The sequence below is a fragment of the Lontra canadensis genome, unplaced genomic scaffold (assembly GCF_010015895.1).
Source record: "Lontra canadensis isolate GAN:19392208 unplaced genomic scaffold, GSC_riverotter_1.0 scaffold12, whole genome shotgun sequence".
In the NCBI taxonomy this organism is placed as follows: Eukaryota; Metazoa; Chordata; class Mammalia; order Carnivora; family Mustelidae; genus Lontra; species Lontra canadensis.
The window spans coordinates 12,992,781-13,008,991 of record NW_022631006.1 but is presented as its reverse complement, the minus strand read 5'-3'; the positions used below and the strand labels follow the sequence as shown (position 1 = coordinate 13,008,991).

The following is a 16,211-nucleotide window of genomic DNA, read 5'->3' as shown; positions in this document are numbered from 1 at the left end:
TCTCTTCCTCTGTCCCTTCTCCAACTCTCTATTTAAAAAAAAGAAAAAGGAAAAGGAAAAAAATGTAAGGAGTGGACAGGAAAATCAAGACTTTGAGAAGGGATCCTATACAGGGGCCTGATGAATCTCATTCATAGGACAAACATTTATCAAGCAGTCTTCTGAGCCAGGCAGTAAGCGAGGCCCCAGGAATATAGTAGTGAGTGAAGACATACATGGTCCCTGCCCCCTGGAGCTCATGTTTCTTAGAGCAAATAGACAATGAGAAAAATAAATAAACAATGAAAGAAGTACAGATTGTAGTAATACATGGTGTGATTAGAAAAGATTATTGTGATGGAACACGGTGGTGAGGCCCTTCCCTGACAAAATGAAGTGCATTAGTCTTTCTGAGATGAGCCGAAACACAAGAGCAAACCAAGGAAGGATGTGTGTAGACTCCCAGGCAGGGAAGTCCAGTGCGTCCAGAAACTTGTTAGAGAGCTACTGTAGACAGAAGCGCCAGAGGTGAGCAGGATGATGGCTCTGACGAGTTTGGAGAACTAGCGGGGCCCAGATCATGTTGCTGTAGGCGAGCAAGCGGAGTCCTCAGGTGGTAGTTATTTTTTGTTCGTTTTGTCTTGTTTTTTAGTAAGGCAGGGCAGAACTGAAGACCCTGAGATCAAGGCACCAGCAGAAATCAAGTCAGATGCTTAACCACAGGAGTCACCCAGGCGCCCCATCAGGTGACAGATGTTTAAAGGATGGGAGAAGAGTATAAATACAGAGTATAATCCATAAATTTATCCACAGGAATCCCAACATTTAAAAGGAGCCAATAGGAACCTGCAGAGGTGGGGCGCATAAGGCACAGCAGGAAAGGCTGGAAAATTCCTCAACAATGCCCTAATGTTGCCATTTTTCTAAAACTGTCCTATAGTTCGTTTTTGACAAGCTGTATTATATTTTGGTTTTTAGCTTTTTTGCCTCGGTTCTGGAAATAACTGGACATATTTATAACCTAGAAAACCCAGTTTACCATTACCTATGCAGTTATTTACTCATCCCTGCTGTTACTCCAGGGTAGCCCAGGATCTCGCTCGAATCCTAGCCACTGCCCCCTTACACGAGACCCCCCAACCCCCGCCCCGCCGTGCTTCTGTGAGTCCTATGAAACAGCGCTAGCAGTTGTCGCTGAGATCATCCTCAGACCATGTCCCCGCCTTCTTTTACGGGTAAACGACACGCCGTGCACTGCGGGTGCTGTTCGGAAAGGGACACGCTGCCTTGCTCGCAGCCTAGGACGCATCACTGAGCCCAGCGACTGTCACGGGCATCGTGATGCGGTTCCGTTGCTTTGCGGTTCCCTGAGATTAGAACGGGAGGAGCCATGGCCGCGACGGGGGCGGCCCCAGGTAACTCAGCAGTGCGCAGAGGCCAGGCTCTGAGCCTCGAGGAAGTTCTTGGAAAACGGGCCACAAAAAAGATGCGGGCCGAAGGAGGGAGGCAGAGACGCCGTGCCTGGGGGCCCAGGGCCTGCGCCGGCCGGAGGGAGGCGGATGTGCCACCTCTGTGCGCTCCTCGTCAGAAGGCGGCGGTTACTGCTTCCGAGGTCAAACGAACCCGGACGCGTCTATAGGGCGCAGATCCAGCGCGCGCCTGAGGGAGCGGAAGACCAACCAGCGCCCCAGCCTGGGGGGAATGACTCCCTTCTGCCCTCACCCCGCGCTCCGCCACCATTTCTTTACGTCCGTGCTCCGCTCAGTGTTCAAAGACGCGCGCAGCGCCGGGCCGAGAGCCGAAGCCGCGGGGCCTCCCTTCCGGACGCTGTCCAGCACTCGCAGCCGGAGCCGGGGCTGCCGCGGCGCCAGTAATGTCGGGGCCCCGGCTGCAAGGACGCGCCTCAACGGGCGCGTGGGGAGGCTCTGCGCCTGGCCGGCCCTCCCCGCGGCCTCCGGGAGTGGAGGGGGAGGAGGAGGCGGGACGCGAGGACGAGGAAGCCCTCCGGGTTGAGGAAGCCCTCCTGGTTGGGCCCTGGAAGGAAGCGCAGCCCCTCGTCGCGCGCGCGCGAGTCCATTAGGCCCTCCTGATGGGGGAAGTGGTTGCTTTTTGTGGTGTGAGCGGGAGGCCTCCCTAGCTGTTCAAGCACGGGTTGGCTCTGTACCCTGAGCTGGAAAAGCGTGAGAAGGCGCAGTAGTTTCCTATCCCAAATCCGCTTTCCCAGAGGGGTTTGCAACCCCAAATTGAATCAGGCGTCCCCTCTCAGCCAGGATTGTGGGCTCGTCCAGGGGTGGGCAGGGCGGGAAGGTGCTGGCGGGAGATTTAAGTTCTGGCGGGCAAGCTAATTTTGTATCCATCTATCCCTTCTGCTGCTGTCCTCTCTCGCGTTCTGTTCTGCCATGCCCTGCTCTGAAGCGACACCCGCCACCTCCCCCAGCAAGCGGCCCCGGCCTGCGGAGGACAGCATGCGGCTTCGCTTCGTCCGGCTCTCAGAGCACGCCACCGCCCCGACCAAGGGGTCCGCGCGGGCTGCGGGCTACGACTTATACAGGTGAGTGGGGACTCCCGGCCGCCTTCTGCCCGCGCCATCGCTGCCCCACGTGGAGAAGGTCCAGTTCTGGAGTTTTAGGGCTCTCAGTCATGTTCGCTTATAATCCTGCCATCTGTTGCCACAGCTTCAAACTTACCTGAAAGATTATAGAAACAAACCCTTTTTGCATATATGTAGGATTTCCGTCCTTTTCTAGTGTTGAAAAATTTTAGTTTTCCTCTTTAGCATAAATTCAGTAAGAATTTGACAGAAGTGTGCAGAATGGTAACTACACATAAATGTCCACCAAGGCATTATTTGTTTTGCAACATTTATTGTACCCTTTCCAAGTGGAAAGGTAGAGGTGAATAAGGCCCGCCTTGGCTTCAAAGCGTGGCCTGCGGGTGATGCAGTGCACAATAGGAAGAAAAGGCACGGGGGACGTCTAGGTGCGGAGTGTGGAAATACCCAGGGAGGATGAATGAAAGGTGCTTCTGCCTTAAAGGAATTGTGGAATTTCTCTGTATGTCCCTATTTAAGTTCACTCCAAGTACTGGGAATGTCAGAAAGAGTATGAATATGAAACATTTTGGGAATGTCCGTAATGCTACCACCCTTCCATTGGTTCAGCACTTTTTACCTCTACTAAAAACTTTAAGTGTGCGATTTTTTAAAATTCTTACAACAGTCCTGAAGTAGTTGTTACTAACCTTTTTACAGGTGAGGGTACTTGTAAAGAGCTGAATTGATTGCCTCAGGGTTGGAATGTAGTAAAATTTATGACCCTTAGTTCAGTGCTTCCCCCTATCCTTAACTACTGTGTCGGGGTCACTGAAGCCATTAAGGTAAGTGAACAGGGATACTGGGGGGAATGGGTGTTTACTACATGACTACATCCTTAGGATTTATTTTAAAGCATCCTAGGTAATTCTAATGTGAGAACTACTGGTCTAAGTCATACAAGTATAGGAGAAGAGGAGAAAGGAGTGTGTGAGGCAAGTAATGAAGAAAGGAAAGAAAAGGAAAAGTGAGGTGTGGTCTGTTATAGCTGAAAAGGATGTATTCAGTCCCTTGGTTTTCATGGATGAAAGTGGAGTGATGTAGTACCATGTCTGGGCATTGTGAGTCATATGAGAGATTTAGATTTAAAATACTTAAAATATCCTTCTAATGAACAAAGATGACTATATACAGAAATAGACATGGAAATAACTTCTCTCTAATAAAGTAGTCTAACTCTTGAAAGAGAGGAAGTCCCAATGAAAGAAGTGAAAATGTAATACTGGGTTACTAATCTGTATTAAAGTCTCCTAAATAACTCATAGTAAAATCTCACATTTCTATTGAAGGGAGCTACAGTCATAGCAACAGTAGCAGCATTTGCTGCGTGGATCTTAGAGAATCTGGTCCTTAGTAGTGCCCTTCTCCAGGGCCTCTTCTTAGTGATCAGCTCTGTCCCCCAGGCAGTGAGGTTCATGGTATCAGCTTGGTAAGCTTGGTTAACTCCCTAGACCAGCAGAACAGATAAAACAAAGCTCTACTCCCCCTTCCCCCATGTTGTCCACCCATTTTCCCCTTCCCTCTGCATGTCTTCCCTAATCATTAGAGGATTGTTGTGAGAATAAAATGAGTTATATACAGCATTTAGGACTATACCTGGCACAGAGTAAGGGCTTAGTAAATGTTAGCTGTTATTAGCGAGTATTTGTCCTTCTTTCTTGGCTCTTTTTCAGAGGGAAATGATCCATACGTAGCTGTAGATTTGGTGTGTCTGTGGGAGTGGGTGAGTTCGGGATCTTACCATGCCACCATATTTGCACATCCCCTCCCCTTGGTTTTTTCTTTCTCTTCCTCTTTGTATCGTGTTAGTGAAGCATGCATCTTTGAAAAGTCTGCCTTTCTGCCACTCCCTGCTAATGTGCACATCAATTTCCCAAGAAATTTTGTCTGGGGAGAACAAGATTACATGTTGATAACCTCTTAAGCCAAAAAAATTCACCAGAATGACTATATCTAAAGGTAGCACCATTTTAAGAATCAACTAAAAGGAAAGGTCTGCCACTACCTTCTTCATAAATTTTTATTTTTAAATGATCTCTACTCCGAATGTGGGACTCCAGCTCACGACCACAAGATCCAGAGTCACATACTTGGAGCGTCTGGGTGGCTCAGTCGGTTAAGCATCTGACTCTTGATTTCAGCTCAGCTCATGATCTCAGGGTTGTGAGATTGAGCCCTGTGTTGATTCTCTCCCTTTCCTTCTCCCACTTCTGCCCTCGCTTCTCTCTCTCTTTCTCTCTCCCCATCTCTTTAAAAAAAAAAATAGGAAAGGAAGAGTTACACACTCCAATGACTGAGCCAGCCAGGCACCCCTAAACTTTTTTTTTAATCTGAATTGGAAATTTAGAGTACTCAACTCCTAGATGGGTTATTGAAATTTAAGATTGCATGAATTATTTTGTGATTATTTTATGAAATATATTTAAAGCAATTCTATATATTTAGTCACAAGGAAGAAAAAAGAAATATAATTTTATGAATAAATACTGGTAATTTTCTTTCATTTTCCTAGTGCCTATGATTATACGCTACCACCTATGGAGAAGGCCCTTGTGAAAACGGACATTCAGGTAGCTCTTCCTTCTGGGTGCTATGGAAGAGTAGGTAAGTGATTTAAGACACGGTAACTGTTTGTCAAGCTCTTCCTTTATGATCTCTTCCTTCATCTTAGTTCTTCCTTCATCTTAGTTTCATTCAGGGTATAAGTGAGGGAAGGGATATTGTTTGGCATGGGTCCTAAAATAAAGAAGTGCCAGCTGTGATGGCAGATACAGCTGCTTGAAAACTACATTTCAGTTACATATCTCTTTCTTGCACACACACATACGCCTACCACCCCCCAACCCTCCCCCTCTCTTTTTTCTGATTCCTTGAGCTCTTAGGAGGCTCACGTTGGCCCCGGAGTTTTTCTCTCAACTCCTCACTGAGACACTGAAAACACAGGTGGTTTTTAACTGAACTCCCCCTCCAAGGATCAGACTGCATTTGAGGTTAGACGTCTTCGTGAAGATGATGATGAGAATGGTTAATGTTTGTAATAGAAGAAAATAGAGGCAGGGTTGGGCTAATGGCACACAGCATCTTTTATCCCGAGTGTAAAACTTTTGCTTCTCTTCGCTCAAAGTCCGTCAGACCATTTAGCCTTTCCCCCTTTGGGTGTTCTCCCATGGGGTATGTTGGGGTCACGGTACCCTTCAGGTACCATCAAAGTGGGAAGAGCTATGATAAAGAAGAGCCGGTCGCTGTCACTGGAGAGAGCGTTCAAAATGTTCTTAAATTGCATAATCAGAGTAAACGTGAAGGAACAAATGGAACTGTGGGTGGGAAGGGGCTAGACCACTACCGTCTTGTGACCATGAGTGTGAGAACTGCTCATACTTCTGCCTTTCAAAGAAAAACGAGATGGGCTCTTTCTTTATCTCCTTTTGGTAGCATTTGGCTGAGAGTATTTTGGGGGGTGGAGATGAGGAGATGGAATTGAAATAAAAGGAAAAGCAGGAAGCAGCAGCATTTAATGACAAGTGCCTGATTTAAGTTATTATGGAATAGAAAACTAGAAGCTGGAATAATTAATGAGAGGCCTGATGCTCAAGTCAACAAATGTAAGGTACAAAGTTCGCTTGTTTATGCTTTCATTTTAAGAATAAAAAGCATGGGAATTGAATTTTTAAGGTTTAGTTTTTGACCATGTGCCTGACTGATACCAGGCCTTTTATCTTACTCTGGTTCGTTTGTTAATACAGACACGTCATTTGGCATTTGAATTAAGAGTAAGATTCCCAGTTTCTAGGCTAAGCTCTGCTACTCATTGGTTAAGTTTATATCTGTCTCTCTCCACTATCCTCCTCTGCCCTCTTCCCATGCATCATGTTCAGATCTCCCATCTTAAAACAAAAGTCTTCTTCCTCAGCCCTGTTCACTGCCAGCTGCAGTCCGCCCTTTGTGGCAGACTGCTTGAAAGCGTTGGTCGAGATTGTTCCCAGTTGCTCACCTCTCAGTCTACCCCAATGGTCCACTGCCAGGCCACCGCGAATCCTCAATGGACTGAAGTCGTGTGGGAGTGATTTAAGCTGCCTTTGAATTAAACTTTGTCGAGTTTTTCTACACTGTTCTTTCCTACTTTAAAAAACAGTATAATAAATAGATTCTTGGGTCCAGAACCATCTGCTAAAGTTAAGATGAAGAGGTAGATGTCTTAGGAGATGAGAGTGGCATGCTGAAATTGTGTAAATTACATCCAGTATTGCATCTCCCCCTGCAAAGGGGCCCACTTCCTTTTTGTTTTTGTTTTTGTTTTTTAGCTCCCCGTTCTGGCTTGGCTGCAAAACACTTCATCGATGTAGGAGGTAATATGTTTACAATTTCATTCTGTAAATATGTGTTTGTGTTAACTTTGCCTTTGCTTAACAGGTAGTAATCAAATGACAGATTCAAGACAAGAAAATGATTTTTGTTCTTTTAACTCTTTAGAAAGTTCCACCTCTGAAATAATAAACAATTGTGATGCAGTTTCAGATATTATTTGGTTATGTCTAATTTTAAAGTGATCATGATGTGAAATGCATGTTATTTTACTAATAGGCTAACTAGTCATTATCCTATGGATAGGATTTTTGCCCTGGCTTAGTGATAATCTGCATTTAGTCCAAAAATGACTCTATCCTTAAAAGAAAGTTAGTTTTATAAGGGTAGGGAAAGCTTTCATGTCATTATTTTAAGCAAGTATGTTTTGCTTAAGTAATTAAATTATTTAAGCAAAGCTGTTAAATTATTTAAGCAAAAGTTTACAGAAAAATGCAGGTCAGTCTTGTAAGAATTTTCATACCTGTATAAGAGAGCTATCCACATTTGGCAAAATACAAAAAGTGACTCTCCCTAGGTTAGAAGAGAAAACACTATGCTTCCCTATCTACATTTTTTGTCAAGCAAGTACTCAGCGACTCCTGTTTCCCTTATGATAAAACCTTACTCACATCTCCCAAAGTCAACAATTTCATTGTAGAGCCCCTTTCGTGAAGAGCCCCATCCCTGCTTGGCCCTCGTGCTATCCGCTGCCTAACCACCCTCACCATCAGGAAATTCTCACCTTTCTGATACTGCGTTCCATCTCTTCTGGAGTACTGACCTTTGTCCTGACTTGTATTCCCATCGTAGTGAGCAGAGTGCCTCACCTAATTAGGTATCTTGGCCCTCCAATTCGTGGGTATGCTAGATTCTCCAAATCCCTCCATACTTACAAAGCTACTTTTAATTTAATTTAATTTAATTTAATTTATTTATTTGACAGATCACAAGTAGGCAGAGAGAGGGGGAAGCAGGCTCCCTGCTGAGCAGAGAGCCCGATGCGGGGCTCGATTCCAGGACTCTGGGATCATGACCTGAGCTGAAGGCAGAGGCTTTAACTCACTGAGCCCCCAGGCGCCCCACAAAGCTACTTTTTAGCAGATAAAGAACTGACTTAGAGATGATCCCAAGCGGACATATAAACCCTGGAATCTTCACCTGTGATTCTAGTCCCTCTGTTCTTTATGCTGCAGTTAAATGCTGGGTGTCCCCTCGCTCCATCTCTCACCAACCAGGAGCTACCCTAAATTAGCTTGTCGTTAACTGGTGCTGCAGGCATTAAGTAAGGAATGAGGCATGTCTGGGGCTTGTCTCTGGCCTGCCCTTCAGCCTCCCCTTAGTGTCACTAGGTGGTGCTGTGGGGCAAGACAGGATTCCCAAGGTGGCCCTTTCTTGGGGACTGAAGAGGAGCCAGGTTTGACACAGCAGGGATGAACAGCACGCTTGGCTTGAGAATTGCCTGGGCTCAGTTATGCTTGCTTTTCAAAAATACTTTTATAACATCAAGTATGGTAATTTAGGACTATAACTTCAGAATATAAGAAATCGCATATATTTTTAAGGAAATTTCAAAGGGTTGTGAAAGGAACATGGGCTTTGGAGTAACAACTAGACTTGGGTCCCAGCTTTGTCATTCATTGTCTACTTAGTACTTTCTGAGCCTCAGTTTGCTCTTCCATGAAATGAAAATTAGTGTGCCTGCCTCACAAGGATAGGAGGATTGAGTGATAATATATGCAACACATCTCACACTGCTTGGCACATATTAGACCCTGTAAGTTATATTTCTCTTTTTTTTTTTTTTTAATTTATTTATTTGACAGATAGATCACACGTAGGCAGAGAGGCAGGCAGAGAGAGGGAGGAGGAAGTAGGCTCTCTGTGGAGCAGAGAGCCCGATGTGGGGCTTCATCCCAGGACCCCAGGATCACGACCCAAGCCGAAGGCAGAGGCTTTAACCCACTGGGCCACCCAGGTGCCCCTATAAGTTATATTTCTTATAGAGAATTCATAGACTTTTTTTTTAATGTGGCAACGTTTTTGTGGGTTTTTTTTTTTTTTCTGACTTTGTAACTAATTTTTGCTCTGTTTAAAACAACCTTCTGAAAGATTCATGTAAATGAAACGGAAAGTTTGTTTGCCTGGTGGTTGGTGTGATATTATTCATAAAATCACACTGTGGTGTGTTCTTGGACGCAGAGTCTCTTAAAAATGTCTCTTAGGCACATGTTTATCATAGTTGGCCAGTTTTTACTTCAGAAGAGAGATGTTGTTAGAAATCCCAGGATGTAAATAAGCGTCAAAGGGAAAAGTTGAGTATGCAGGATTCTGTTCAGAATTCACATCTGGTAGGTGTGGATAGTTTTCACTAAAGAAGGTTTCCAACAAATGACATGCCAAAGTCTTGGCACAGTAAAACTTTTGCCTGAAGTCAGTTAATTACTCTGCCAGTTCCAATGTATGATTTTTCCAGTGATAACTTCAAAATACTTTCTGCTTTCTCATGAAGAGAAATATCCCTGATGCTTATGTTCCTTATGTAGAAAAAGAATGTCTTGGGCTTTTCTTGAAGGTCAGATTGCCTCTGAGTAATACATAAACTTGGAACAATTGGATTTTTCATATGGTTGGCATTCATGCTAAAAAAAAAAGTATTATTGAAGATGCATTTTTTTTTCTGCCATACATTTTAACTGACTTTGAACAGCTTCATTTCTTTTAGTTAGTTAGTTAAAAGGGTTTTCACATCTCTATGTGCGAAGCATAAAATCTTGGTGGATATCTGGCTTTACAGAATTCAAGACACCCGATTCGTGGATATGCTAGATTTGAGTTTGATGAGACTACCTGATAGCTACATAGCAAAGGTCTTTCCAAAAGGGATCATTTTTGTGTGGGAGAAGATGCCATATAGTAAAAACATAAATACTTACAGATCATAGGTAAAAGATTTAAATACCCAAACAAACTGATAAGGGAAATTGTGCAATGAGGGAATAAATCATAAATAAAATAAAGAATAGGCATATAAATGTGCAACAAACATAACAGAGGAAAAACATTCTAACCTCATTAGTCATCAGGGAAATGAAAAGTAAAGCCATGAGATACCATTATTCACTCATCACAGTGGCCAGAATTTTTTTTAGGATTTTTTTTTTTTTTAAGATTTTATTGAATTTTTTAAAAGATTTTATTTATTTATTTGACAGAGAGAGACACGACGTGAGGGAACACAAGCAGGGGGTGTGGGAGAGCGAGAGAGAAGCAGGTTTCCCACTGAGCAGGGAGCCTGATGTGGGGCTCAATCCCAGGACCCTGGGATCAAGACCTGAGCCGAAGGTAGACGCTTAACGACTGAGTCACCCAGGCGCCTCGATTTTTTTTTTTCAATTGATTTTTTTTTTAAGATTTTTATTTTATTTACCTATTTGACAGAGAGAGAGAGAGATCACAAGTAGGCAGAGAAGCAGGCAGAAGGGGAGGCAGAAGTAGGTTCCCCGCTGAGCAGAGCCCGATGCGCTCTATCCCAGGACCCTGGTATCATGACCTGAGCTGAAGACAGAGGCTTAACCCACAAGCCACCCAGACACCCCTTGAATTTTTTTTAATTGGGGGTGTCTGGGTGGCTCAGTTGATTAAGCGTCCAACTTTTGGTTTCAGCTCAGATTGAGATCAGGCCCCATGTCAGGCTCCTGGCTCCATGCTCAGCAGAGTCTGCTTGAGATTCTCTCTCCCTCTTACTCTCTCCTTACCCCTCCCCCCACTCACATGCGTACTTTCTCTCAAATAAATAAGTCTTTAAAAAAAAAGATTGCTATCATTTGGTATTGGTGAGGACTTTGGAATTGGGCATTCTTAAATATCGCTGATAGAAGTTTGAATTGCTATACCTTTTTTGCAAGATAATCTAGAAATATCCATTAAAATTTTAAATGTACATACCCTTTGATCAGGGAAGTGCCTTCTGGAAACTTTTTGATGAGACTGAAAATCGCTAAAATACAAGGACATCTGACACCTGACTAATATACAAGAAAGTAATATGTAAAATCTATTACTGTAACATTGGCTACCCGAGGGAAGGTAGGGCAACATTATTTTATTTTATATGTATGTGTAGTATTTGCGTAATCTAAGGTTTTTCTTACAAAGTAGAAACTAAGAGTTCAGAAGTCCGTCTGCATTGTCTTCATTGAGCCCCTTCCAGACAAATGAGTACTTGCCTGCACTTGAGATCTCCAGCTCTGAGATTCTATGGTCTTCTGGGGTCACATGTTCCAGCAGGGAATAGCGTGTTCTCCGCAGGGGTTTCTCCACTGAATCCCATCCAGGTTGTTCTACAGCCAGAACTTTCTGTGTATAGATAATACAGAAAACAGCTGGTCCCATCTTTCTACCAATTACACATTAAGGACTAATTTAATGGTCAAGTGGCAGTGGGGAAAGATGCCAGTTTTCAGGATTCTTTGAATTGGTCAAGGTTTTGTTTCTGTGCAGCTAGAAAAGAAAAGACGGTTTCCTTCAGTCTAGACATGATATGAATGAGCTCTGCTGCCTTTCTGCTACTTATCTACCCCTCCTTCTCACAGTTTAAAATTACTTATCTTTGGGACGCCTGGGTGGCTGCCTTCCCCTCAAGTTAAGATACCAGGGGGATTGGTCCCAGATTGGGCTCCTTGCTCAGCGGGGAGCCTGCTTCTCCCTCTGCCTGTGCTCTCTCTTTGACAACTAATTTTTTAAAATGCTTATTTTATTTATCTTTAATTCAAACTCTTAAAAATGTTGTGTCAGGAACCTTTAAGAAGGCTCAGTTTGATTTCATTTATCCCCAGTAAGTTATTCATAAAGCACAAGGATTCATTTAAACTTCTACCATAATCCACTGGAGAAATCTAAAAGGTTGGTTTTTCTGAGTACTTTACCCCATGCTGGATTTTTCCCTCCTATAAGAAAATTGAAAGGGAATGCTTACTTTTGTTCTTTTAAAAAAAAAAATTTTTTTTTTCAGTTGACCTTCAAATAATTATGAGTTTGGTCAGTCAGCATTGATACCCATTGAGGTGCATTCCTGATTATTTTTCTTTTCTTTTTTTTTCTTTAATAAGAGTTTTGTGTGTTTGGTTTTTAGGAGGTGGGGTGTTAGTAATACATAAGCTATAACATGGAGCTACATTTAATTGGGGTCCCATGAGTCCTAGCCACCATTTAATAAACTGGGGGGAAAGAATGAACATATATAAAAGGAAATTGGCAGTGGGGAGGATGAGGAGGAAGAGAAGTGACTCCTAATAGGGGATTTTGTTTCAGGGTAATGAAAATGGTCCCCCATACTGTTTGTGGTGATGGTTGCACAGTTCCACAGTTCTGAATAGTCTAAGAACCGCTGAGTTGTGAATTATATCAGTGTTGAAGGAGGAAACGGGAAGGCCTGCTACACCTGTGTTATCTGTGCTTTTGTTTATGGAAACATTTTAAGTTCTTGGCTCAAAGTTAAATGCTAACAAGCCTGGTAAATGGACCTCTCTGGGCCAAGGCAGGGCCCTGGCTCAAGTCCTCTCCTGCAAAGATTTGTTGTCCCTGTGTTTGTAATCTCAAACAGGTCCTGATCACACACGGTGTTACGGAAAAGTGTGCTCATTACTAGGCTGATGTGCAAATGTCTTCCGAGAGCTCATGCTCTAAGAAGGGCTGGTGGCTCACATTAAAAAGAGAGGTGGAATATGAATGGAAGGATTCACCTCCATTTTTGTTATAAAATGAGTGTTCTGATATTAGCCGGCCTGAGGCTTAACAGCGTCAGCACTGAGTAATTCCACTGCAGATCTTCAGGCTATTGGACATTTTTATTTATGACTCCATCATATTTCAATCTGGATATTAGTGGGAAGCAGCTACCAGGAAAAGCCTTTAAAGCCCAAGTTGTAATTTTCTTCTGGTCTTTTTAGCAGGTGTGCAGCAAATGCACAGGAGTTTGGGAGTGAGGATGATCCATCTGAGACTCTAAGTACACTCCCAGTTTAGCATAGGAAATGGCACCGTCTGTAAGGGTGACAGGTGGGAAAATTAGGGCCATTCTATGTATTTGCATTTTAGTAAGACTCATTTCTTAGTTTTCAGACTTTACCTAGTTCCAGAGCAAGATTCACTTACTTGTTTGTGAGGATTAAAATCTCGGAGCTACATAAGAATGGTTTTGAGGTAATCCTATACCCTCAGTGTTTTGGTAGCATAAACTGCGCTCATGTTACTCTTCTTTTCCTTAGCTGGCGTCATAGATGAAGATTATAGAGGAAATGTGGGTGTCGTGCTATTTAATTTTGGCAAAGAAAAGTTTGAAGGTATGTTAAATGCATTTAGTCACATAAATGCAGGGAGTTTTCTGAATTCTGAGTGTCTGGATAACACATGCTCCCTCTAATTCTCACTGTACAGGCAAGATTAGAGAAAGTATTAATAAAATATTAGTAATAAACTCTTATTTCCTTTCAAGTCAAAAAGGGAGATCGGATCGCACAGCTCATTTGTGAACGGATTTTTTATCCAGAAATAGAGGAAGTTCAGGTAAGTATCATAAAAGCCAAGCAGGGAATAAATGATGTCACCTTTTCAGTGAAGGGAAAAATACAATTTCAAGGGTTTCCTATGCTGTTTGTAACTAAATAATAGCACATATAATAGTCCTATTTAAAGCAAAATTAAAAGCTTAGTTTTAAAATTTCATGAAAATTTTTTTTAGCTATTATATGGCATTACTTTGGGTAATAAATCATTTAAGTATACCCTGAAATTCTTTTTCTCTTAGCTTTTTTGAAAATTTCCCAATATTTTATTTATGGAGCTTTAAAAAAAATGGATTTTCTTTTTGTAATCTCTTTGAAAGAATAAAAGTCTTACAGCAAGAATAAAAGTCTTACAGGTAGGAGCTAGAGAGAACTGAAGGAGAACTGAAATTAACTACCTGGCAACCACCTTTATGTCTTTTCAGGTTTTAGATGACACTGAAAGGGGTTCAGGAGGTTTTGGTTCCACTGGAAAGAATTAAGTTATGCCAAGAATAGAAAATGAGAAAACATACTTTTTCTTAAAAATAAAGAGTTTTTGCTTAAAGTGTTTTGGTGTTTTGCACATCTGTAAACGTAATAGCTTTAGTTTCTAAAACTGGTTCTCTTAGGAATTAGGAAAAGATACCTCTGTTGGGGGCGGGGTCCCATAAAACCTGATATGCTTATGTTTTTACACATCTGATTATTGTATAAATCTGTGTGGTGACCTAATACAAACTGTTTATTTTTTTAATCAGATGTATATCGATTACAGACCCAAAAAACCCTGTATTATTTAATTCACTAAATGCTTTCTCTTCAACTTATTTAGTTGCTTTGTGAATCATAAGCAGTGCCTTTCATTCAACAAATTTGAATTCTTTCACAGATATAAATTATTGTATGAAGTGAACGAAAAAGATAATAAAAAGAAGTTGAAGTTATTCCTTGTTCGTACCTTCTCTTCATTGCTCTCAAAAATGTTTTTGATCTCGGGGCTCCTGGGTGGCTCAGTCGGTTAAGCATCTGCCTTTGGATCAGGCCATGATCCCAGGGTCCTGAGATGGAGCCTTGCATAGAGCTCCTTGCTCAGTGGGAAGCCTGCTTCTCCCCTCCCTCTGCTTGCCACTTCTCTGCTTGTGCTCTCTGTCTGTCAAATAAATAAAATCTTAAAAATAATATTTTGGGTTTTTAAAAAGATTTTATTTATTAGTTTGACAGAGAGATCAGTAGGCAGAGAGGCGGGGGGAGGCAGGCTCCCTGCTGAGCACAGAGCCTGATGCTGGGCTTCATCCCAGGACCCTGAGACCATGACCCGAGTAAAAGGCAGAGGCTTAACTTACTGAGTCACCCAGGTGCCCCCCAAAAAGTTTTTGATCTTAAGATTCTTAGTGACATTTGGGAAGAAGAGAATCCTCGGATTATTTTTTTTAATTACTATTATTTTGGGAGGGGGTGGAGAGAGGGAGAGAGAATCTTAATTGGGCTCCATGCTCAGCATGGAGCCAACACCAGGCTTAATTTCATGACCCTGAGATCATGATCTGAGCCAAAATCAAGAGTTGGACTTTTAACTGACTGAGCCACCCGGGCAGCCCTATTGTTATCTTTTATTCATCCTTTCAGTAGGGCCTCATGTTGGCTGGGTAGAACTGTGTTTGTGAAAGGAGTTGTAACCTGGGCATTTGCATATGGTTGGTTCTTCTGATTTCATTCCATCGAATAAATTGTACAAGTTGTGTGAGTTTCCCTCACTAAAGTAGCGATAATAGGCCATAGGCAATTTAATAGGGATAAAGTACGTAATGATGTGTGTTGAGGCCACTGGGTTTGTCCATCCCAGGTACTTTTGAGTTACTCTGTGTGAGCAGCATGCCCTTGCAGGTGCGGGGGCTGAGTTCGTGCGTTAGCTTGATGGGCCTTGTCTGCAGCTTTCCAGGCATGCTTTCCTGTGCTGTATGCCCAGACCCCTTTGCACAAGGGCTTCGGGTGTCACTAAGGCTTTGCCGGTCAGACGTCCTGGTGTCAGATTCATGGGACATCATTTCGTGAGTGTGGGCTGTACAGATGGGGGTACTTCCAGAGCTGGTGGCCCTCAGCTGCCTAATTCCTGGAAGCACAGGCTAGAGTTTGTTTCTTCTCTCCTCCCAGTGGATCTTTAGGCCATGTTATAACCTGCAATGTAGTATTTTCTAGCTGTGGGTCTCAATTCATTGGTGAGTCATGAAATCAACTCCTCGAGTGCATTTTTAAAAATTAAATAGTGAAACAGCTGAGGACAACCCACGTCAGATGGGTAAATATCGTGAACATTGTTTGAATTACATATTTGTGTGTTCGTTTGTATACTGGGTCATGATATAAATTATTTCTGCAGTCAATAAAATTCAAATAAATCTCTTTCTGCTCAACTAGTGGATTCTATTCTCTGAACCCTGACCAGTACATAGTAACAGTTGAGTAAGAACAAATGGTATGATGTGACTGCCAAGAGATTTGGCTTAGCTCGCACTGTTAATGTTCGTTCCACTTACTGAAAGTCTGCTTTACTTCTACAAACTGCTTGTTTTTCTCAGAGCATACCTGTGGGAGAGTAGATAAAACACTCTTCATAGATGACAAAAGTGGGCATAGAAATGTTGAGTAACTTGCTTAGTATTTCAGCTCATGACCACTGTTAAAACTTGGGTCCTGTGGCTTCAAAGTCCATGTTCTTTGCAGTATCTTCAGTCTTCCGAGTGGTAGAGAGAATA

General features: G+C 42.7%; 1 protein-coding gene across 2 annotated transcripts; it reads left to right on the top strand.

Moving 5' to 3' along the window:
- Nucleotides 1-1,354: 1,354 nt before the first annotated feature.
- DUT (deoxyuridine triphosphatase) lies at nucleotides 1,355-14,026 on the top strand. Of its 2 annotated transcripts, none has more exons than XM_032856559.1 (7): nucleotides 1,355-1,394; nucleotides 2,395-2,530; nucleotides 5,082-5,173; nucleotides 6,871-6,915; nucleotides 13,180-13,254; nucleotides 13,407-13,477; nucleotides 13,902-14,026. In XM_032856559.1, exons 1-7 carry the CDS (start codon nucleotides 1,370-1,372, stop codon nucleotides 13,956-13,958), a joined length of 501 nt encoding a protein of 166 aa, XP_032712450.1. In that variant the 5' UTR covers nucleotides 1,355-1,369; the 3' UTR covers nucleotides 13,959-14,026. The 2 variants fall into 2 exon arrangements, with proteins under 2 accessions (XP_032712450.1, XP_032712449.1); XM_032856558.1 differs by lacking the exon at nucleotides 1,355-1,394 and adding an exon at nucleotides 1,612-1,849.
- Nucleotides 14,027-16,211: the final 2,185 nt, after the last annotated feature.

What these genes read in the sequence shown, in the direction of transcription:
- DUT (XM_032856558.1), top strand. Translation starts at nt 1,681, where the DNA reads ATGACTCCCTTCTGCCCTCACCCCGCGCTCCGCCACCATTTCTTTACG. An exon ending in GCGGGCTACGACTTATACAG is followed by an intron (nt 2,531 to 5,081) that starts GTGAGTGGGGAC and finishes TCATTTTCCTAG; the next exon opens with TGCCTATGATTATACGCTAC. An exon ending in TGGGTGCTATGGAAGAGTAG is followed by an intron (nt 5,174 to 6,870) that starts GTAAGTGATTTA and finishes TTTGTTTTTTAG; the next exon opens with CTCCCCGTTCTGGCTTGGCT.